Consider the following 23,916-nt stretch of genomic DNA (forward strand, 5'->3'; position numbering starts at 1 on the left):
TGTAAAAGTGAAAGGGTAGGGCACAAACCCAATGAAATTATGTCTTCTGTGTAGTTTCTAAAGTTTGTGTCCTTTTCCTAAACCTGTTAATAACTGATTTTTATTTATTTATTTATTTAATTTATATGCCGCCCATACTACCCAAAGGTCTCTGAGTAATCTATGATTTTATCATAGATTACTAGTGATGTTAGCCCTACATTTGATATGAAAGGTAAGTAAAATATTTATTAGTCAGAAAACTTTATAGGGCCACTAAAAGAGTACACACACTTGTTCTGAATACTTCAGAACTCTTCATCAGACTGGGCAACACAGTAAATTTGGTTGAAAAACAAATCTGCCACCTTCTGCAGCCCACCGCCACCATTAGATACCCATAATTGGGTAAGTTTAGGTCCTAGGTTCTTAACGTGGGCGATAATGCCCCCCAGGGGGCGATTTCATTTTTCAGGGGGACGGTAGAACGAAAAGGGGCGGCGTGGGGGCGCTGGAGCAGAAGGGGGGCGGTAGGGGGGTGCTGGAGCGAGCCAAACCTGTGAAGATGGCTGCAGCCTTTTTACAGTGAGCATGAATATATATTTTCCTCTAATTTTAATTTAGTTTCAGACTTTTTGTCTTGAAATTTTTAGTTCCTGCATTTGTTTTTATGCCCTTTTTATATTTCTTTTTGCGTCTTAAAATTCACTTGCAACTAAATCATTAAATGTTACTTTTTGGGGGGCATTTCATTTTCTTGGAATTTAATTTTGTTTTCAGGGGTCATTGGATTTAAGTGTCATAAATAAATAAATAAATAAATAAATAAATAAATAAATAAATAAATAAATAAATAAATAAAAGATATCACCACGGGGAGGGGGGCGATGATAACTTCCTCAATGGCTCAAGGGGGCGTTTCTTTCAAAAAGGTTAAGAACCACTGGTCTAGGTGACCAGCAGATGTCGGGGTCAGTGGGATTAGGCATACACTCTTTCCCACTCGCTTGGTTATCTATGAAAACAACTCTGAGGTAACAGAGTCTCTGAACAAAAGGAGTTCTGGCAAGAGACAAGTCCAAAACCAATAGGATTTTAACCCTACTGGAAGTGTATAGGATAGTCCTGTCCGGGTGCGGTGAGTGTAGGCCCTTCAAACAATTTGGCTGATGGTTCTCATCCTCTCTGGTGCCACTGCCATGTTGGGGTGGAGTTGTAAGCGCAGCATCTGGAGAAGCCAAAGCTCCTCACACCTATAATTAACAGGCTGCATGTAGAAGATGAGGGGAGCGCCAAGGGCTGACGATTAAGCAACCCTTGCATTTTCCAGGTTTCTGGCACTGCTGCTTAGTCTACTCTTATTACACGCAAAAAGTGTAGAGTTAACGAAAACGTAAGGCTTGCAGGACTGGCATGAATAAACAGATGGAGCAACAGAAGGGGACGCCTCCAGTCCTGAAGCAAGGCGCAGTGGATCCTGCTCTTCTTTCCGAACTCTTCTTCTTCTCACGGCTGGGCCGCTAGTCGTCCTCCTGGTCGCGATTCCCTTAAGAAAGGGACGGGAGGTTCTATGACCGGCGCTTGAGTCCCAGGGAAGGCTTAAGGCCAAACAGCTCAGGCTGTAGCAAAAGGGGGTCACACACACACCCCGAATATAAATCCAGGGCTTCAAGCCGAGGCTCCTCGCGCTGCGCCCCTCCCCCCCCTCGAACAAAGATGCCGACGCGAAAGAAAGGGCGCCTTCCACAGAGAAGAGAGAGGGGTGGGGTGGGTCTCTGTTTGTGCGTTCCTGGACTCCAACTCCCACAATTCCTCTGGAACCCAGGCCGTTCAATCCCCGCCCCCGCCTTGTGCGTCTCCGCTCCCTAGGCCATTGGTCTAGTGTTGCTCACGTGGGCCTGCCTCCTTCCCGGGGATGGCCGTGGGCCTCGCGAGCGGCCAGTTAACCTCTGAGGAGCCGGAGGGGCGCGGGCAGGTGGGCGAAGCCGCGGGTGCAAGGGGGGGAGAGGGGGCGAGGAAGAGGCGACCCGGGACTAGTTTCACGTCGGGACAGGGGGCGAGGCCGTGCGCTCTGGACGACCTCAGAGGTACCCGGGGAACGACACGTGCATTCAGGGTCGTGTGCGCGCGTCGCCCTACGTAGATCTGACACAGTACCTTCGGCTGACACGCGCACAGACGCACACCCTCTGCGGGGCGATAAATAAATGCAGTTACGAATACTTCATTGCTTTACAGCCGATCAAACTGTACCCAAGAGCACGGATTAGACCACAGATTTACATGCAGTTAAATCTACGAGATAGCATAAACGTGCAATTAAATGTACAACAATGTACATAGGGCAACCCTTATTTGTTTAATTATTTAAAACATGTTTACCCCGCCGTTCTCCTTAAATGGACCCAAGACGGCGTACATCATTAAAAGACAATATTTGAAGCTAACAACAGTGAGTGTCCAATGCTGAAAATAGAGATGCTAAAAAGAACCAAACAAATGCTGTGAAGGAGCTGACCTCCAGGAGATCCTGCCCTTAATTGGGGGCTTCCGGTGTCCTTTATGGAGTCAGCCTATTTCACGATAGGGCTCCCCATTTTTCCAGGGGGCTTCCACTTTTCTTAGCATTATTGTCTTTTCCAGTGAGTCTTGCCATCAGACACTATTCAAGCTTGATTTGATCTGGAACCCTGTTATGGATCTTTTTGGAATCTGTGGTACAGGTAAAACTATCCTCCAGCACAGCATTTTGAATGAATGGATTTTTCCTTTGAGCTTTCTTCGTTGTTCAGCTGTTTAATATTTATACACAGTAATGAGAAATATATCATGGATGAGTCTGGTCTCCTTCTCCAGTAACATCTCCTTACACTTAAGATTCTTTTCCTTTATAGCTGCCCTTACTTCATAGTTGCTCCAAACAAAATCCTGTAGGAGTAACTTTATGCAGCATAATCCAGATCCCTCACTGGAAACAAGTATTCAAAGTTTCCTATCCTGCTCCTTTTAGGTTTGAGCCTCCCTTTGGTCCTGGGGAAGCCGGGGGGGACGGGGACACTTTAATAGTAATCATTCCCTACCAGGATCAGGACTGCAGGTGGTGATATGGCAGTGATTTTTTTTTAATACTTCAATTTTTAAATATTTTGCCTGTGATCCACCATAAAGCTAGGGCAGCAAAATTGTTTGCTAGCAGAGGCCTGCCATTTCCCCCATTATGCTATCAAACAATAAGAACAGAACAGAGAGCTCAAAAGAGCTCAAATACCATTGCCCATAAATAAACCACTAGATATGTTGGAAAGAGTACTGCCTGTAAACTTAGCAAAAGTACAGGCCTGTCATAAAAATGACAAAATGGCACTCACCTGAATATATCAAGTACTGTATGTTAAAAACAATTAGATGAGAAATGAATACTTCCAACTCTTATTATCTGGAAGGTAAAAAACAGAGCTCAACACTAGTCTGACAGTACGAAAATGGAGTTGACAGAAACTCTGAAAATAATGTCCTTCAAAGCTCAGTTGAAGCCACTTAAAATAGCTTTGAAGAGAGATAGTAGCATTTAAGGGACAGAAGTCAAAAGATACGTTTATAGAAACAATGGTACGTTTATAGAAACAATGGTGTAAGAACCATAGCTAATAAAATAGATGTCCTTCACATACAAATGAGTAATTAACCTAGGTGAGAAGAATCATATTGTGAAGCATTTGTGATATTTAAATGTTTGAAGGGACTAGTGTCTATTCATAGTTTTCAGTCATTCTGTTGGGTGCTTACTCATCAGGCAAGAACAGATGTCAGAGATAACCTGTGACTGGGAGAAGGAAATATTAACTAATTTGGATGTTGGAATGTTACAACATGAGCTTCTCTAATCTCTGGGATCATCTAGATTAGGTTGCTTTGTTTGATGACTAGTCCTCAGGATTTAAATACTGTACAGTGTTCCTTTTAAATCTGATTCCATACTCATAGACATAGAAAGACTGCCTTATTCACTTGTCTGCAATAAATGTCAGCTCTAATTACAGGCTACCTCTAGTGTCTGTTTCTGGCTTTGATGCTGAATTTTGCCCAGCAACAAAAATAACAAAGTGCCCTTTAAATCATGTAAAAAGTTAGGTGTTCTTGCCTTTTCTACTTTTATTTGCAGGGTAGGAGAAAATGAGTTAATTTGTTGAAACATCTAAAATCCATTTTTGTTACTTAATTAATCTGTTGTTTTTAGGATGTTGTGTTTACAGTAGCACCTCGGTTTACGAACGCCTGAGTTAACGTAATTTTCGGTTTACAAACAGAAATCCCTTGAAAATAATGCCTCAGTTTACAATTTTTTTCCACAGTACAGAGGACGTTTCCCCAGGATGCATTGTACCTGTAGGTTTATAGCGCCGCCCCCATTCCCATGGCAAACTGGGTTTTGGTTTACAAATTTTTCACATTACGTACCATCCCAGAGAACACATTAAATTCATAAACTGAGGTACTACTGTACTCTGCTATTTGTTATAGATTATATGCTGTTATATTAGATTATATATTTTTGCTCTGAAGTTGCAACTTTGCACAGAGATACCTTGGATTAAGTTCCATTGAACGCAGTGGGATTTATGCCTGAGTTGAAACATTTAGGATTGTGCTGTCAGCCTTTGAGCTCTGAAAGAATAACTGATCGATAAGTGATGCATAGTTGTATATACAGTAACAGCATTTCCCTTGAGGCTGCCAGATATGTAGCATTAAACTTGTACGGGCAGGTACTGCATGGTTGTGTGGCGGCAGCTGAGTATTTGTGCAGCACCCCATGCAGAAGACTGCTACTGTATGCGTTGTTTCAGATCTGTAATTTCCTTCTGAAAAAAAGCTCCTTGGGGCTTAACGTGTATGGTCGTTTTTGAAAAACTCTTTGTGGCCTTATATAATCTAAGAAGCAATATTTATTTGCATGTAGTCTCAGACTGATGTCATGTTTGTTTTTTACTGAGCTTGTGGCCCTTTCCCACTGGCAAGAGCAAGTGAAATAAGAAATTACTGTAAGAGTCTGTATGCTCGGCATCACAAATCAGCAAAAGGAATTTTTCATTGTTTCTTGCGCAGTTTGTTATTCAAGATACGGAAGAGATAAAAAGTATGTCAGACAACATTTTTTCTCTCTCTTGTCGAATAAGCTGCCCTGTGTAGTGTGCAGTTTATACCCCACTGCCCTTTTTACTCTCAGGTAGGCACGAAGTGCCCTGATCGTTACAGTCACACACATGTGATGGAGTTTTACCGTTTCCCCAAAAATAAGACCTAACCTGAAAATAAGCCCTAGTATGATTTTTCAGGATGCATTTAATATAAACCCTACCCCCAAAATAAGCCTAATTGTTTAATTGAAAGTAAAGAAACAAACCAAAAAGTGATCCTAAATTACATGTTATATATTTAACACGGTAGTTTTGGTGCTAGAACGTTGTGCCTCTGTAGAATGGGTGCTGGCGATAAACCAAAGGGGAGGGCTGTCATTTCCGTTGCAGTTTGAAAAAGAGTCCTGGGCAGAGAGGACCTTCGAGACCACACCATTTTTGCGACTGCTCCTTTAACAATAAAATTACCGGTATATCAGGAGGGAGGCTCTCTCCTTCTGAATAAAAACCTTCAGTGCAACAGTATTCCTTCTTTCTGCTGTGGCCCTTTTGTGCCCCTCACGTCTGCTTCATAGGTTCCCCCCCCCCCACAGTCTTTGCTGATATGTATTGCTTGAAAGGAGCAAGGGTGGGGGGTTGGGGGGCGGATTTCTTCCACTGTTTGTCCATTGTATATGGCAACCACTGCAATTAAATTTTTTAAAATTGCACATATTTTTAGCCATAGTGTTCTGGGAATGTATCTCAGGAAACAATATTGCCAGTGCATGTTCCAAAGTTTTAACAACTTATGGTTGTTGTGGGTTTTTCGGGCTCTTTGGCCGTGTTCTGAAGGTTGTTCTTCCTAACGTTTTGCCAATCTCTGTGGCCAACATCTTCAGAGGACAGCGCTGTGTGCTCTGGTTGCTGTCCTCTGAAGATGCCGGCCACAGAGACTGGCGAAACATTAGGAAGAACAACCTTCAGATCATGGCCAAAGAGCCCGAAAAACCCAGAACAACCATTAGATCCCAGCCGTGAAAGCCTTCGCGAATATATTTTACAACTTAATTTGTCTCTTCATCTTAGGTAGCTGTGAAATGTGAAGTCTGAATTGAAAGAATACAAAAGAAAATAGATCTATGTCAACACCATGTTTTTGACACAGGTAAACGTTGAAATAGTCTTACATTATGGACAACCATGTATGAGGGACTGGTTTCAATTTTTATTATTCATTTATGTTCCCAGGTGCTCTGCCAGTTTGACTTGCCATAACACTTAGCTTTATTGTGCAAGAAAAGGATAGTTTTTTTCTTCAGCTTTGTCATGATTACTCTAGTGGTTTAGTCTGAAGTGTTTTCTAGACCATGCAATAGGTCTGCTCTCTGTCCTGTTCACATTAAGATTTACACAGCCATGCCGAAGGCATTAATCATTTGTGCTAAACAAGAGAACTGAGACATTAAAGTTTATAAATTGGGAAGGCTATGTATTGATTGTGTAGCAATGTAGCTTGTCATTACAATGGGAGAAACACATGGCTATTTTATTTTCTTATTTAATTCTTCTTGTAATTTGCTTGATATAGAAAAGTCTGTATGGAATTTACATTAAAATTAATATTTAACTTAATATAAAACCGATCTAGATCAATTTTAGAAGTAATATATATTTCTAAAAACAGTCAGCAGAGCAGTCACAAGCAGGTAGGAAAACAGTGTACAGTGGTGCCCGCTAGACAATGACCTCGCAAAAGACGAATCAGCATGATGGTGAGGTTTTGCGATCACTATAGCGCTTCGCAAAACAGTGTTTCCAATGGGCAATTTTCGCTGGACGATGTTTGGGTCCATGCTTCGCAAACCATTTTTCGCAAGACGATGATTCTGACACTGATCGGCGCTTCGCAAAACGGGTGTTTTTGGGACCGATGCTTCACAAGGCAGCCATTTTAACAGCTGATCGGCGCTTTGCAAAATGGCTTCCCTATGGGCGATTTTCGCAAAACAACAACGATTTTTCCCCAGTGGAACGCATTAAATGGATTTCAATGCATTCCAAAGGGGAAACGCTTTTTGCAAGACAATGTTTTCACAAGACAGTGATTTCAATGGAACAGATTAACATCGTCTTGCGGGGCACCACTGTATAAGGAAGTATGTTTTCAGCTGGCATCCAGAGTTATATGGGGCCTTGACAGAAGGCAGGGGCCACCACTAAGAAGACTCACCTTCACTATTTTACAGAAGAGCAATCCACTGACTGAAGTATCTACTAGAGGGCCTGTGATACTCATAGAGTCTCATCCCACACATTACTTGCAACAAACACTTAACATACTAGCAGAGGGGAGTAGCATGTGTGTCCCAGTAGCATAATATTGCTACTGGCTCGCTTTCTGAATATGAGGAAAATAATATTCTCACACCTTCGAAGAAAGATTCCTGAATCCTGCTCAACAAATGAGTGATATCTGTTTTTCAAAGCCGTAAAATAAAGTACTATTAAATTAGATTTAAGTAATTATTTTGGACCTTGGTTTTGATGCTGGAGGAAATTATTGAAAAACTTACCACTGGGTTTGCTTCAAGATCTGATTGGATGTAGAGATATTATCCTTGCTAAAGTATTATGTACTTGGCAGCAAGAGGACAGCATTTTTAAAAAAAGCTTAGAAGCATTAAATGGCATGTCCAATATTGGGGGCACCCAGTGGTTGTCTTTTGGACCATATTTAGTGAGGGTTGGAGAGGGAAGGACAATACGTCTGGTTGCATGACTGAAATCCTGCCCACATGAGATTTGCTGTTGCTATGTACATATATTAAGAGTTTGGTGGTCTTACATTATCAGTTTTGGAAACATGAGATCTGCTGGAATCTCTGAGAAGAAAGTAGAGTTGATTAAAAAAAATCAGCATGGCCTTAGATTAACTTGGTGATCTTGAATAAATCTTTTAGCGTCTATTTAGTATCTGTCTTTTGACACAGAATGGTGGAACTACAAGTGACCCAGAGGCATCATCACATACATCTATCCTTGGTTTTAATCATCTATACATGAGAGTGCTCATTCAGGGTATTAAAGAAACATGTGGGACAGCTTTCTACAAAAAGCTCCTGTTGCCGGAAAGAAGAGAATCCAGCTCATGCAGTCCATGTGTGCCTCCGTGTGGGTTGTGTGTGTTTGTGTATATACATGTGGTCATTGCTTCCCTGATGTATGGGCCTGCAAGTTCAGCAGTGTGATTTCTGTTCCATATTTACTCTCGCACTGGGGAGCATCTCCCAGCCATTCCAAGCACCGTCTTCCATGCTGCAACAGGAGAGCTGTTAATGTCCAAACTTACCACTTTTTTTGCTAAGGAGTGGAGAGCCTGGGGGTGGTAGTGATCACAAGGCATGACATTCTCAAATCTGTTTTTCTACAGCTCTTTTCCTGGCATGCTTGTCTACAGACGTCTTCAATACTGAGAAGATTTGGAGGGCAAGCCACGTCAAAGGCCCCGAGATGTTGCTGGAGTAATTGTTTGAAAAGGATCTCGGTTCCATGTGGGAAATACTTTTCAACTAAAACCGTTCTAGGCATAGAAACTAGCTGTGATGATACAGGAGCTGCGGTGCTGGATGAAAGAGGCAACATTTTAGGAGAAGCACTGCATTCTCAAAATACAGTTCATTTAAAGTAAGTAGATTTTTCTATTGGTGAAGATATTGTTTTAGGTGCTGTTTAGAATTTTTTTTTCCGCAGAATGGGATGTTTTACACCTTTGGAGTTGTATATCCACACAAAACTGGAACTACAGTGTAGCCATTCTATGGTATTTCCACTTGAACAAAACCCTGAAGTTTAAGCCACTTGCCATGTGCAGAGTTTTCTTAACAAACAAAAAACAAACAAGACAAAATCTGATCCGATAAATCTATTTCTTTTTGTCATTGGGTTGGTTGGTTGGTTTTTTGTCCCAGCCAGTGTAATTTATGGAGTTTAAAAAAATGTCCCATTTGATGAATTTGGGAAATCATGATGTAGATAAAGTAAAAAAGCACATGCTCTGGTGATTCTTGGTATTTTGGATCCAGGTTGTAGGGGCAGGAGGTGGAAGAGACCCATGGGAATTCTCAGTAGTGCTGGGAAATAAAAGAAAAGCATTTGAAACTCTAACCACAAATCTCACTTTAATGTAAACCCACTCTTAAGTCTATTGGAACATTGGAGGTAGAAAATACCCATCAAATCATTTACTGCCTTTTTTCAAAATCCTGGTGCATTGGAGTTACATATCAATCTTTTCTTTTAAGTATGTGCTAAAATATTTAAATATGTTGATCCTTAAACATTTAGTCTGATAGAAAATCCAGGTTCTTTAAGGGTTAGTTTCTACCCAAATATACTTTGAAATTATTATTATTAATTTTTTTTTGGTACTTGAGTCTTAAAATGTCCCATTTCACAATCGAGTTAAATGGATTGCAGTGTAAGCACTTAATGAATAAAAGAGGTAAAAAGAGGGTGGTGGTGGTGGAAATAAGTCATGTATTAAAATCTTAATTTGTATCGTTCATGTAAAATGTTGAAACAGCAACAGAAAGTGCTTTCTTAAAATGCATCGTATGAAATCTTGCATAGTTGAGCTTTGGGCGGCCTCTAGAGAAAGCATTCGACAATATTTGACCCATTATTTTAAAAACATGTCTTGGTACAGCGGTATATTTTGCTAGACAAGAGGATGATTTCTGAAGTGGGTACTCTGATTTTAATGAACAGATAGTTCATATTAGGATTCTTCCCCTGATTGATATGTGCAGCTCTTAGGGTGTTTCTGGACTGATATGTGAGAATCAGTGGCTTTCGTCATCTGTGGAAACTAATAGGCAGGCTGTATATGGCAGAATAGGCCCTTCCTGTCCTAGTTGATGAACAATCTCATTTTCGATCAGTTGGCTCTCCAGAGTGCTCTTGAAGAGTAGGCCCACAAAGTGCATGGTGGTGACAGCCAGCCTTTCAGGTAACAACGATAAACGTTGGTCGTGAGATCCCTGGGCCAGCAGAAAATACTTTAAAAAAAAGACTGATGAGAACACATGGAACTAGGGTCAGGCACTTAGGCGTAATAACTGGGGGAACTGTGCGTGGAAGTTGGGGGGGAATAATGCTCTGAAAACCAAATGGATAAAAACAGGCAATAAGTGTATAGCGTAAATAGTTAAACACAAAGCAACCTCTCATCTCAGATAAGTGATAAAGCCTCTGGAATTTAGCTTGCAGTGTGTGCTCAGCTGCTTAAAAGGCCTCCCATGTGTGGGATTTAAATATAAGTACAAGACCTCAGTCAGCAGAGGAGAGAGGAGAGTTAGGTGCCTTTGGCATTTTCAAATGATGTTTCTGCTCAGTAGTATCCTGTGCACATGACAGGGGAATGAGGGTATACATTGCAGCCATCTTGCACCCCACAGGAGAAGACTTGAAGCAGAGGAGGGCAGCCCTCCAAGATGGCTTTTACAGAGCCTTGCCCCCACACCCCCTGCCACCACTGATTCCTGTTACAGTGGTGCCTCGTTAGATGATGATAATCCATTCCACTGAAATCGCTGTTTAGCGAAATCATTGTCTAGCAAAAAGCATTTCCCTATTGGAATGCATTGAAACCTGTTTAATGTGTTCCAATGGGGAAGAATCGTTGTTGTCTAGCGAAGATCGGCCATAGGAAAGCCGCTTTGCGAACCGCCGATCAGCTGTTTAAATAGCTGTCTTGTGAAGCTTAGGTCCCGAAAACACCTGTTTTGCGAGCGCAGAGGGAGCTGTCAAAATCGTTGTCTAGCGAAAATTGGTTTGCGAAGCAGGGACCAAACATTGTCCAGTGAAATTCCCCCATAGGAATCACTGTTTTGCGAATCGCTATAACGATCGCAAAAAGTCAATGTCTAGCAAAAAAACTGTCATGCGGGGTAACTGTACAAGATTAACAGGTTGTGGTGAGCATTACCAAAAGCTGCTCAAAACCCGAAAAGGTCCCTCAGAATATCGTAAATCCCTTTGACCTCTAAAGGAGCATCAGCCAGAATATTGTTATCGACTTATGCTTGTATAAGGAAACCGTGTTAACACTTGGTAGCAAGTTGTTTCTCCTTGGAGGCAGATGCTGTGTACCTCCCTCCCTATTTTGTTTATTTTCAGAACAGGTGGAATTGTTCCTGTGGTCGCTCAACAACTTCACCAGGAAAACATTGCAAGGATAGTACAACAAGCCCTCTCCGCCAGTGGGGTTTCTATGGAGGAGCTCTCGGCCATTGCAACAACGGTCAAACCAGGCATTGGTTTAAGTCTTGAAGTTGGATTGGCATATAGTTTACAACTGTTGAAAAAATACAAAAAACCTTTCATCCCCATCCATCATATGGAGGCACATGCCCTTACTATTAGACTGATCCACCCTATAGAGTTTCCATTCCTCGTACTACTGCTATCTGGAGGTCATTGCATATTGGCAGTAGCGCAAGGAATTTCAGATTTTCTTCTCCTCGGACAAACATTGGACACTGCACCAGGGGATGTATTGGATAAGGTAATTCTTCTCATCTGACTCAGTTTTGCAGGACTATTATTTTCTGCAACATAGAGAACCCTGTTTCTCCCCCCCCAATAAGCCCCACACGTACAGGTGTGCAGCCGGTCTTCCTTTCTGAGGGGATGAGGACACTGCTGTTTCTGTACAATTTGTGCCATTTCCCCTTTCTTGCCTGGCTACACGATGGCTTGTATGGCATCCCGTTTTGCCGACACAGAGGCCCAGTTCAAATAGAATGAAATAAAATAATCTCACCCAATAAAACATGACATATTGGGCTTTAAATCTACCTTGGGTCCAAGTGAATCGTCTTATCCCTTCCTTAGCATATCTGACTTTGATAATTCTATTCAAATGCACTTAAACCACAATTTCCCCTTATCTCTGAGATTGGTTGCCTGTGCTTAATCTCTGCTGACTAGCAAGGGTGTCAGATCCGGGGAAGGATGTGAGCTGGGCACTCTGACATGAAATGCTTTCTTGGTTCCACAAACTGTGGTTTATTGTCCTAATTTTGCTACATCTGAACTGCACCATAGCTACATTTCAATGATCGCACAGTGGAGCTGCTCGGTAACACACACTCATGCTTGGACTTGATATCCAGGTACAGTGGTGCCTCGCATTACAACGTTAATTCATTCCAGCAAAATCACTGTAGAATGAAAACTTAATGCGAAAATAAAAAGCCAATTGAAACGATTGAAACCCCTTTATTGTGTTCCAGTGGGCTGGAAACTCACCGTCCAGCAAAGATCCTCCATAGGGCGTCCATTTTTGGTCCCTGTGCAGCGAGGAATCCATCCCAGAAAACAGCGGGGAGCCATTTTATTTACCCGGTGGCCATTTTGAAACCCGATGATCAGCTGGAGGAAAATCGTCACTTTGCGAAGAATCGGTTCCCGAAGCAGGGAACCGATCATCGCAAAGCAAAAAAAACCCCAAAAAACCACTCAGACCATCGTTTTGCGATCGCAATCATCATAATACGGGACAATCGTAAAGCGAGGCACCACTGTAAATTCTCTCTGCATTCTCATGTACAAAATCATATCCCTTCTCCAAACAGTGGGCAACTAGAAAAACAGAGAAACCCTGTAAAGCAGAGGCGACAACTAGAGATGGGCACGAACCGCTGGTTCAACAGTTCATCACGATTTGTTCCCCAACTGAATGGCTGATCTGCAGTTTGGTACCCCACCCCCTCCAGTGGTCACCCACTCAGTGGCAGCACGGGGTCACCTGCTGGAGGGGATGGGGCGCCGAACCACAGATCAGCCATTCAACCAGGAAACAAACCCTGCCAAACCAGCAGTCCGTGCCCTTCTTGAGCTGCCACCTCTTCTTTACAGGGTTTCTCTGTTTATTATTGTTTTCTGGTGGCTTAAGAAAATACAGGATTCTGATTTCTGTTCTTCTTTGTTTCTCCCGTATCTTTTCTTTGTTTCAAAGTTAGCACAGAGACTGTATTTACGAAAGCACCCAGAGTGCTCTGACTTGAGTGGTGGACAAGCGATCGAACACATGGCCCAGCAGGGGAATAGGCTGCGGTATGAATTCACATCTCCCATGGAGAGGCATTTCAATTGCAACTTTTCCTTTTCTGGGCTACAAAGCCAAGTGGTGAGAGCGATTGAACAGGAAGAAAAGGCAGAAGGTATTTCCTAAAATAGTCCTAACACAAATTCAGAATGAGGTCCGTGGCACATATGCTTGGAAAATGCATTTCGTCGCAATTTCTACAGGTCTTCAGGAAGGTCAGCTCCTCTCCTGCGTCTCGGACCTTGCTGCAGCGATCCAACACACGTTAACCATTCACATTATGAGGCGAACCCACCGGGCCATCCTCTTCTGCAAAGAAAAAGGGCTCTTGCCACAAAATAAGGCAACTTTGGTAAGAGCTTGTTACCTCTTTTATATTTCAGTAACACCATTTCTTCAGTACGATGGAACCAGATGTGCTTTCTAAGAACTGAAGGGCTCTTTGGGAAATCCACTCTTGCAGCACAGCTCATCTTGCTCAGCAAGATTTCTTGACCCTCTGCGTAACTTTTTAAAGGGGCCAGAGGGGCTGCTGTAGGTGAAAAAGGTTCGGGAAGCTCAAGCCCAGACAACATGATATTTATTTGGAGAACTGTCGTCATTTAATAAGATGTTATCCTTTGTGGAATGTCGCATAGTAACTGGTTCCGTCTTAACTAATGAAGCAAAAAATAAATCTTATCTATATAACACTTTTAAGCTAAGTGAATAGAATGATTTTGAGTAGAATAGCAATGATAATTGTGGCGGAACGCCCACGTTACTCCTGTCCATCATATGAACCTCAAGTGCAGGAGCCTATGAGAGGACAGGAGGGGCAGAGTTAGAGTGACAGATAGAAAGGGAGAGAGATAGGGAATGGAAGTGGGAGAGTAAGGACTCTGAATTGAGAGAGTGAAGAGAGAGATTGGAAAGTTGGAGTGTTACAGACAATAAGAAAGAGAATTGTAAAGGGAACAAATCAAAAGAATAATCTAGATGCAGTCCTCTTGCCCCCAAAACTTTAGGATTTTGTGCTGGATTATTTATGTAGCAAAATTTACATTCTTGCATCAAAGTGATGCTGTCTCTTTTGGTAATGATGGCTAGTATGCTGTAAACCACCCAGAGTGGCTTTGCAACCAGATGGGTGGTATGAAAGTAAAATAAATACATATATACATACAGTGGTGCCTCGCTTAACGGCGATAATCCATTCCAGGAAAATCGCCGTTAAGCGAAAACATTGTAAAGCGAAAATAAAAAGTTCCAATGGGCTTAAAACTCACTGTCCAGCGAAGATCCTCCATACGGCGGCCATTTTCGCTGCCTGTATAGCGAGGAATCCATTCCTAAACACAGCGGGGAGCCATTTTATTTACCCGGCAGCCATTTTGAAACCGCCGATCAGCTGTTTAAAAGTCATTGTTTTGCGAAGAATCAGTTCCAGAAGCAGGGAACCGATCATCGCAAAGCGAAATTCCCCCATTTAGACCATCGTTTTGCGATCGCAAAAAGATCATCGTAAAGCAGATTTGTTGTAATGCAGAGCAATTGTAAAGCGAGGCACCACTGTACATAAATGAACAGGACCATCTCACTTATTCTGAAATTGCCATAAAGAAGTGGTCTCCCGCTCCCACCTCCCATTTTATTGTGAGTAGTAGGACTGAGCTCTTGAAGTGGTAGTAGAGTCCCACTGACTTTCCGTGCTGGTTTCAGGTGGTTTCGGGAGGTGTTGCAAGTAATCAGTATATCCGCAAAGCTCTGCAGATGGTAGGAGATACCACTGGCACCACCTTGCTATGTCCTCCTCCAAGGCTCTGCACTGACAATGGTGTCATGATCGCATGGTGAGCAAGAACGTTTTGAGTTTTGACTGAATTCCACAGTTAATTTAGGTGGGGAGCATATAGTTTCTATATAGGAAGCCCTATGTAGGCTACATGTGTGATCTACATGTTTTGCAATATATACGTGCCCCTGATCATATTTCATGTCTGTAATAGAGTACATTCATGACGTGTGCCACTGTCTGCATAAAATGCATAGGCCAGCTTTCCCAGATTGGCTTCTCTCCAAAAATGCTAGTCAGCAAGACTTGTAAATCCTGCCATGAAGGAGATTATAGTATTAACACATCTGGACAACATCATCAGGATTGGGAAGCCCAGCCTCCGTCATGTAATTTGCTTAAACTGCTGTTTCAGCATCACTGTTTTGTGGAGAAAAAGCTGCCTATTGTTGTTTGGGCCAAAGGGCCAAAGAGGGTATTGTACACATTGAGACCATACTACCTCCAGTTAAAGGATTTTAAAAGACTTGTATTGATCTTTGTCTAGAATGGATCGGGGGGGGGGGGGCGTTGCAGCTTTCCAGATACTCTTGGACAGCTGCTGTGCACACTCTGTGCTAGCAAAGGCTCATGGGAGGTGTAGTCCGGAGGGCTTCCCTTTGCCTGTCCTTATCATAGAGAGCTTGGCTGAAGATTGTTCCCTGTGTCAGGAATAGTGTACTGAATTCATTATGACATGACACAGAAGTGAAATTGTCTGTGAGAGGTATTTTACACAAATGCTCTTTCTTTCTACAGGAATGGTGTTGAAAAGCTTCGTGCAGGATTAGGTATCTTACACAATGTGGAAAACATGAGATATGAAACAAAGTAAGTGTTATAACTGTTCCACCCGTTTTTTCCCCTCGCTTACATCCAGCATGCCTGGGGATTGCTGCATATGCAATTAAATTACAGTACGTATATAAGTACTTACAATATCAGTTGATGGATATGTACCTCCTATATTTTGTAATGTAACTATAAGGTCTTGTATATTAATTTAATTTTTTTAATTGTTTCTTAGAGCTCCTCTTGGAATTGATATATCGGAACATGTCAAAGAAGCATCCATCAGAGTGCCAACCCTAAAATTGACAATTTGATATTTGATTTTTTTAAAAAAATACTTCAAATTTGCAGAATATGCCATAGAAGTTTCTTCCAGGATCATGTCCTCTTTAATTCATTATGTCATAGAGTTGGAAGAGACCACTGAGACCATCCAGCCATGCAGGAACATCCATCAAAGTACCCCCGACAGATGGCCATCCAGCCTCTGCTTAAAAACCTCCAAAGGAGGAGACCCCCACCACCCTTCGAAGCAGCCTATTTCACTGCTGGACAGCTCTGACTGTCAGGAAGTTCTTCCCAATGTTCAGACGGAATCTCTTTTCCGTATGTCATTGCATAGCAAGATTTTTGATACTATTTTAAAGAGAAAATCATGACATCAATATGAAAAATACACAGAAAACAGTGCAAGAGATTTGTAGTAACCTACATATTTTACCCTATTCCATAAAAGTGGGTATTTAAGGATTTGCCAACATTGCAAAGGAGTTCAATAAAGGGCTAAACTTAACTCATGAGAAGAGAAAGAAGGCAAGCCCCACTCCCTTCCAGCAGGATTAGTAGAAACAACTTGTGGAAGTAGAAGTTGGGGTGAGAAGATTCCATTTCTGGGCCCCGTCATTTGTGTACATGGTTACTTGGTTAGACTTGTTGACTGTGTAGCTTTAGTTATGGAAACAAATTAAAATAATCATCTTTTTGGAATTGTCCACGCTATAAATATTTTTACTATATTACTATTTAGCACAATGTCTGACACAGTTATCCAAGTGTAACTTGATATGAGTACAGTAGTGCCTTGCTTAACGGGCGCCCCGTTTAACGATGAATCCACATAGCGATGAAGATTTTGCGATCGCTTTTGCGATCACATTGCAGTGGTTTAGATAGGAAAAAATTGCTTCATGATTATCGGTAACCTGTTTCGCTTACCGATTATCGCATAGCGATGATTTTCCAACAGCTGATCGGTGGTTCCAAAATGGCCAACAGGTTAAAAAAATGGCCACCCGCTGTGTTTTTGCCCGGATTCCTCGCTTACCGGGCAGCAAAAATGGCGGCCGTATGGAGGATTTTCGCTTAAAGGTGAGTTTTAAGCCCATAGGAATGCGTTGAAGGGGTTTCAATGCATTCCTATGGGCTTTTTAAAACCTCATAGCGACGAAATCACTTTACAGCGATTTTTGCTGCACGGATTGTCATCGCTATGCAGGGCACCACTGTATGTCCATCATAATCCATCATTTTCAGTTTAAATACTAACGTGGGGAGTAGGAAACTTCTACAGGATGCCACAAATTGAGAAGGAGAGAGCAGAAATAGTTCTTTACACAATTCTCCATTTCCAGCTTGACCCTTCAGGCCACACAGAAAAAGTACAAAATATATTGTTATGTGATTATTTTAAGTGACTCCTCTTGAATATCGTACTCTACCAGTTAAAAAAGTGAAAGTTGGGATTGTCAAGATGCAATCTAGGGTCATCTGGCACTTTTAAAGTCCAGTTCGTTTCACCAGTTAAGGATGCATATGGGTTTCTCCCATTGAAATCAGTTATCCTTAAAGTTGCTTAACTTTCCCTGGATTCTGCTGCAAGCCTTTACATCTGTATCATGGGACAGTTAATCAGAATCCTATGTTAACTTTGGTTTTATACATCTGGTGCACATGCATTGTCTTCTAACAGGTAAATGGCACACTTTTGTATTGCAACACTATTTAGAAGAGGGCAAAACTGATTTGATGATTTTCCTGTATTGACCGTGCTGATTTTTAATGCAGAGTTGCTCAGTGTGTAGTCTCAGTATATCACTCAGAGGTACGCAGCACACAGACTCCATTAGGGTCTCATTTCCTAGTAAACTGCTTAGGTCTGCATCCTAAAACACAATAAAGAATGTCATCATTATATGCTAATAAGACGATTTCTATAGGTAGCACTGCATGCTATGCAAGAAGTTTTGTTTGATCATTTCCAATACAACACCTAAGTCGCTTTTCAGACACAAATAATTACATGCAATTGCCAGTGCTTTTATTCCCTATCACTTCAGCAAATACTTGCATTATCAATAAGACAGATTTTCTTCTTCCATCTTTGTGCAAAACTTGTGGAGCAGCAGTGATATTTATGATAGTGTGCTAAGGGTTAGCAGCACTTCCTGTTTTTCTTTCCTACTGCACCATAACCACGATAGTTAAGATTTCTTGTGTGACAAATGGTGGAGATTAGAGACATTCACAATTCTTGGTCTTGAAACTTGAATGAGGTCTGATGTTGTAACGTGTGGAAATGGATAGTGCCCAGAGGCTGGAACCCGGGGCTTTTCCAGCATCTTTACTCTTCCCATTAGATGAGCTGTCGTGGGCACCAGAAAGAGGGAATCCTTTGGATGACATTTTGATTTGTATATTTTGACACCAGTACTCCGTGATCGATCTGCAAGATAAAAACATTTATCTCTTATGAACCAGATGTTTCACTGGCAAAATGTTTCAGGTCATTCTGTGGTGTAACAAATTGGAATTTTAAGAGATCCTCCATTGCAGTAGCTCCCAATCTTAAGTAACCCAGGTGTTCTTGGACTGCAACTCCCAGAAACCTTCACCACCAGCTGTGCTGACCAGAGTTTCTGGGAGTTCCAGTTCAAAAACATTTGAGTTACCCAAGATTTGGAGCCATGGCTCTACTGGACTGGGAGCGATGCAGCTGGTTCACAATGGCTTAGGTCCATTCAGTTTCCCAAAGGTCAGGGAACCTTCAGAACTGCAGCTGCTGTTAACAAAACTAAGTATATAAAGCCAAGAGAAGGTTCACAAAGTGCATTCATTCATTCATTCATTCATTCATTCATTCATTCATTCATTCATAGTTCTGTCTTCTTCAGAGTACTCAGGCTCGTTACCAGGATGTGCTCCCTGCCCCATGAAATATTCTAGATCTTTCTGAACATGTTGGACATTTTCCTTAATAAATATAGCCAGTTCAGGAACTTTATTTTTCTGCCGCTTTGTTTCCATTGTTTCCCCCTCCTTTTTTGCCTCCTGATAACAGCACTGGCTGCTCACTCCTCTGGATTTGAGGCAGTCTGTCTATTGCCCACCAGATGACTGCTCACATGGTTTGCCTGTTTCATCAAGAGACAAGTATAAGACATAAGACATAAGAAATTTATTTGTCATTGCGCTCACAAGTGGGTGCAACGAAATGAGGTGCTCTTCCCCAAGGTAAAACTGGACAACACTACAAAAAAAAGTTAAAATATACACAACTTTCACCATCCAAATATAGATACCCCGTTTTCTCTCAGCAATTAAAATCCACCAAAAACCTATGGCCCCACATTTAAACTCAATACTGCACTTGGGTAAAAACTGTTCTTGAATCTGCTTGTCCTTGCTTTCAATACCCTGAATCTCCTTCCTGATGGTAATAGTTTAAAGAGCTGATATCCCGGATGAGAGGAGTCTTTCAGTATGTTAGATATCTTCCTCTTACATCTGTTCTTATACAATTCTTCCAAAGAGGGGAGTGAACAGCCAATGATGTTTTGGGCCGTCTTAATCACCCTTTGAATTGCCTTTTTCTCTGCCACTGTGCAGCTCGTGAACCATACACAGAGACAGTAGGATAATATGCTCTCAATCGAACTCCGATAGAAGGTGATTAACAAACTCTCAGTCAATTGTTGCTTTCTAAGAATCCTTAGAAAATACAACCGTTGTTGTGCCTTCCTGATTAACGCAGCGGTGTTTGCACTCCAAGTCAGGTCATTTGTTATGATAGTCCCAAGAAACTTACATTCAACCACCTGTTCCACACAAACTCCATCTATATACAGTGGCTGAATGTCTGCTCTTTTTTTCCTATAGTCCACTATGAATTCCTTGGTTTTTTGGATGTTAAATAAAAGATTGTTTTTTTTGCACCAGCGGGATAGCTGTAATACCTCGTCCCGATACGCAGACTCATCATCCCCAGAGATAAGTCCTACTAGTGTAGTATCGTCTGCAAATTTGATAATCCTATTACTGGGATGGTTATTGTTGCAATCCGATGAATAAATGGAGAACAGTAGTGGACTAAGGACACAGCCTTGTGGAGTGCCAGTGCTGAGTATCTTGTCAGTAGAGATGTAGTCATTCAGTTTAACCCTTTGTGGACGATTTGTTAAAAAATCCAAAATCCACAGACAGATAGAATCTGGAAAATCAAGATCTTTAAGTTTGTCTATTAATCTGTGGGGTATAATGGTGTTAAAAGCAGAGCTAAAGTCCGCGAACAGCATTCTTACATAATTCCCTTGTGTTTCCAAGTGGGATAAAGCCTGTATCTGCAGATACTGTACATTGTGCAATCTGTGCAACAGATGCATACCTCTGTTGGGGTCAGTAGGGTTATAGGGCGGTTTAGCCTGAAGTACAGAGCTGATTATGAAAAGTCTAGGCCAGTGGGAGTCATGTTGGGTATAAATTACCTCGTATATGTACGGGAACTGCAGGTGGTCCTCCATTTATCTCCAAACTGAAAATAAGAATTACATTTTAAGAAAATCAGGTTGCGGTTGTAAGAACAGTTAAAAGGCAACGCTCTGGAGCATTTCCATTAAAATTCATAACCTATTCTAGAAGAAAAATGGTGCTGGATTTTGTTAACTCTCTTGTTTTCAGTTGGCCAGTTCAACACATCATACCTTTCCTATGCCTCCTGAATGCTTCTAAACTGCTTTGTTGTCTACTGCTACGTACATCTGATGACCATGCCTACATAAATGTGCTAGTCTTTAAGATATCAGATGTTGTCTTTCCTGCAATAGATTACTGAATTCAAGAACAGAATTCTCATTCAGTCTGACTATGAAGTCTTACTGATAAGATCATATGTGGGCACAGTTTATATTGCTATTTGGCATTGGTCATAAATGAAGATTTGGGACTCTCTTGGTCTGTTGCTCTTACTAAGGAAATGTAGACAGACATTTCGTCTTACCAAGGAAATGTAGACAGAAGGCAGTTCTATAAACCGCAATATACATATTATTTGGATTTCATTTCAATGTTGAGCTTTATTTTAATTTAAAATTTCCTATCCTCCACTTCAGATTCCGAGGCACCCTAAGGGTCCCTTTTGCTCCAGAGAAGCCTCGGGAAACTTTGGGAAATGGGGCAGGGTGTTTGATGCCAGAAAATCACTGCTAGTGGTCTTGTGGCCATTTTGGGACTGTTGCCAGTGATCTGGCAGTGATTTCCTGCTATTAGAATTTCCCTTGTTCCAAGGTTCCTCAAAGCTTCTCTAAGACAAAAGGGATCCCTAGAGATCCTCAGAACCTGAAGGGGTAAAAGCAAGGATAGGGAGTTTTTAATTACTGTAAAGTAAAATGAAGATTCAAGTTGCTGGGTTGTCACCTTTTATGCCCAGCAACAGAATTTCAGCCACTATGGAACAATCTGATTGCAAATATACGTATGCTTCAAACAACCAAACAAACAGATGGCTGTACATGTGAATATTACCAGATCGCCAATACAGAAATCAAATGGTCAATTAATTGGAAGCCAGAGATGGAGAAAATGTATTCACTCTGCCAAACAAGACCAAGAGCAGATTGTGATACAGATCAAGAACTATTAATATTCAACACTAGAAAAAAAAATCTGAAAAAGAACACTAAAAGAATCATGGTGCCAAAATACAATTCAAACAACATTTCTGATGAATTTGAAGTCTAGATTTGCTTTACTAAATTCTATTGACCATGAACCAGAAGAACTATGGATGGAAACCAGGGAAATTATTGGAGAACAATATGGCTCTCAAGGAGAGCTTTGCAGGTATGTTTTTGTACTGCCAAACAGATGAACAAGTGGGTCCTAGAGGAAATTGAGCCTGAACTATGTCTGGAGGCAAAAATGATGAAACTGAGGCTGTCCTACTTTGGGCACATCATGAGAAGGCAAGATTCCCCGGAAAAGACAATAATGCTGGGAATAGTTGAAGGTAACAGGAAAAGAGGAAGACCAAATATGAGATGGACTGACTCCCTAAGGGAAGCCACAGGCTTGGGTTTGCAAGAGCTGAGGAGGTCTGTTTAGGACAGCACATTGTGGGTATCTAATTTAGAGGCTCACCATAGGTCAGAGGTGACTTGACTGCATGTAAAAACAACAGGGTCACAATCTTCTAAAACACTACATGAGTCTCAAATGTTATATTGTTACCTGAGAGATGGGAGCCCAATTTTTTTTTGCCTCTTAAATTCCTTCACAAATTCTGGATTGATTCTTGCATCTTTGCTCAGATTCGTGATTAGTCTCTTGAAGAACTTGGGCTTGTTCCTACATTGAACCAGCAGATGGCGGTATGCTGTTCGGTTGAATGTTAAATATCCCAGAGCGCTTGCCATAGCTGTACGAACCTAGGAGAGAGAAAAAAAAACATGTTTAGGACTAATCAGTTACTCAACTTATTAGAATCTCTCTCCTCTCTATTGCACAGACTCTCGATCTCTCTCAGTAATTCTTTGCGATTTACCTTTTTAAAAAAGCATACAACCAAAGTAGGAGAAAACAAAACAAATTAAGGCCTGGCAAAATAAGAACAATAATTTTCTTTGTGTCCAGTGAGAACACGAGAGGCAGGCCAGGTTTCTCTGGGAAGGTAGTTCTATAAATGCAGCTCGATCTTGGTCAATGCCTCCCTCATCTCCAACAGGTGTTGTGTAATAGACTATCGGTCGTTGACCTCCACATTTGAACAGCTATTTTGCAACACGGTGTTAGTGAGAGGCATATAACACGTCCCCAGCTAACTGCATTGCAAAATGAAACTGAACTGACCAAAAGAGAAAACAAAAGTCAAGATACTCTTTACCTCGTCTTCCTTTGCATATAAATGATAGCAAAGCCGCTGGACAGTTCCCAAACTCGTAATTGCTTCTGGAATACCTGCTCTTGTGTGAGCCAAGCTAGCCAATAACTTTCCTACAAAACATAGATATTGAAGTATGCATGGTAATAAGAGTCAATAAAATTCGACAAACCGCTTTTCAGGACAACCAACAGTCGCAATGGTTTCATGGGTCTGATGTGGTTTCTGAAATTTTTTTATAGCCCTTTAAGCCGTTTCTTGCCATCTCGGTTTCTCTGCTTGTCATCTGCTCCGACATTGACAGCTTCAGATATAGGGTCACCGTGCACCCTAGTGCACAGGATGCACCATGGTCTCCCCATTCATGTCAGCGAGAAGCTTAGGACACTCATTATCAGTGAAAGTTGCTCCCTTCCATTCAAGTCACTTGAGGATCGTCCAGGAGCCACAACACATTCACCTTCCCATGCTCGTAGGCATTTCTTCCCTCTGGAATAACGGTGCAGATTCCTGGCTCCTGGCAAATGCTATAACCTGTGTTAGAAAGCTTATCACTTTTAATTAAGGGTTCAGTAGGTTCACCAATTTCACCAAAATGGAATTTTAAATTAACATTAAAGATCAATATTCCTGGGCGATGATGCCGTTGCTGTTCATCCCCAGCAGAGCTGTCAGTACAAAAACATTGTCTGTATATTGGTCGTAAATGGCTGTAGTGAAGCTAGGATAAAGGGCACCAGAGTACCACTCTTCATCGGTAAAGTAACTGCAGAGGTAAGGTTTTGTCCAAGGCCATGTGCTGCAGAGCCAAACTCTCTCTCTCTCTCTCTCTCTCTCTTTCTCTCATATTTCCCTTTCCTAAATAACAGCTGTGAAGGATGATTCAGACAATAGCATGGCAAGGGAGGTGAAGACTGTAGCGTTCAACTTTCACCAACCACGGCATCCCATG

General features: G+C 41.7%; 2 protein-coding genes across 9 annotated transcripts in view; one reads left to right on the forward strand and one right to left on the reverse strand.

Moving 5' to 3' along the window:
- Positions 1-1,853: 1,853 nt before the first annotated feature.
- On the forward strand, positions 1,854-16,801 carry OSGEPL1 (O-sialoglycoprotein endopeptidase like 1). 8 transcript variants are annotated; one of them, XM_020802900.3, is made up of 9 exons: positions 1,854-1,954; positions 6,186-6,264; positions 8,530-8,783; positions 11,277-11,664; positions 13,120-13,324; positions 13,413-13,561; positions 14,911-15,041; positions 15,782-15,853; positions 16,050-16,801. In XM_020802900.3, exons 2-9 carry the CDS (start codon positions 6,250-6,252, stop codon positions 16,126-16,128), a joined length of 1,293 nt encoding a protein of 430 aa, XP_020658559.3. In that variant the 5' UTR covers positions 1,854-1,954; positions 6,186-6,249; the 3' UTR covers positions 16,129-16,801. The 8 variants fall into 8 exon arrangements, with proteins under 8 accessions (XP_020658559.3, XP_020658564.3, XP_072837527.2 ...); XM_020802905.3 differs by having other exon boundaries at positions 8,557-8,783; XM_020802903.3 differs by having other exon boundaries at positions 1,896-1,954; positions 6,190-6,264.
- A 681-nt stretch (positions 16,802-17,482) lies between these two features.
- ANKAR (ankyrin and armadillo repeat containing) overlaps positions 17,483-23,916 on the reverse strand; it is a 37,648-nt gene continuing 31,214 nt past the window's right edge. The window contains exons 19-22 of the mRNA XM_078393563.1: positions 22,968-23,077; positions 22,316-22,512; positions 20,575-20,621; positions 17,483-18,536 (exon numbers count right to left, since the gene is read on the reverse strand). Of these exons, the coding sequence (XP_078249689.1) occupies positions 18,295-18,536; positions 20,575-20,621; positions 22,316-22,512; positions 22,968-23,077 (596 nt within the window). The 3' untranslated portion in view covers positions 17,483-18,294. The remainder of the gene's footprint in view (positions 18,537-20,574; positions 20,622-22,315; positions 22,513-22,967; positions 23,078-23,916) is intronic.

This window comes from Pogona vitticeps, chromosome 1 (genome assembly GCF_051106095.1).
Source record: "Pogona vitticeps strain Pit_001003342236 chromosome 1, PviZW2.1, whole genome shotgun sequence".
Lineage (NCBI taxonomy): Eukaryota > Metazoa > Chordata > Lepidosauria > Squamata > Agamidae > Pogona > Pogona vitticeps.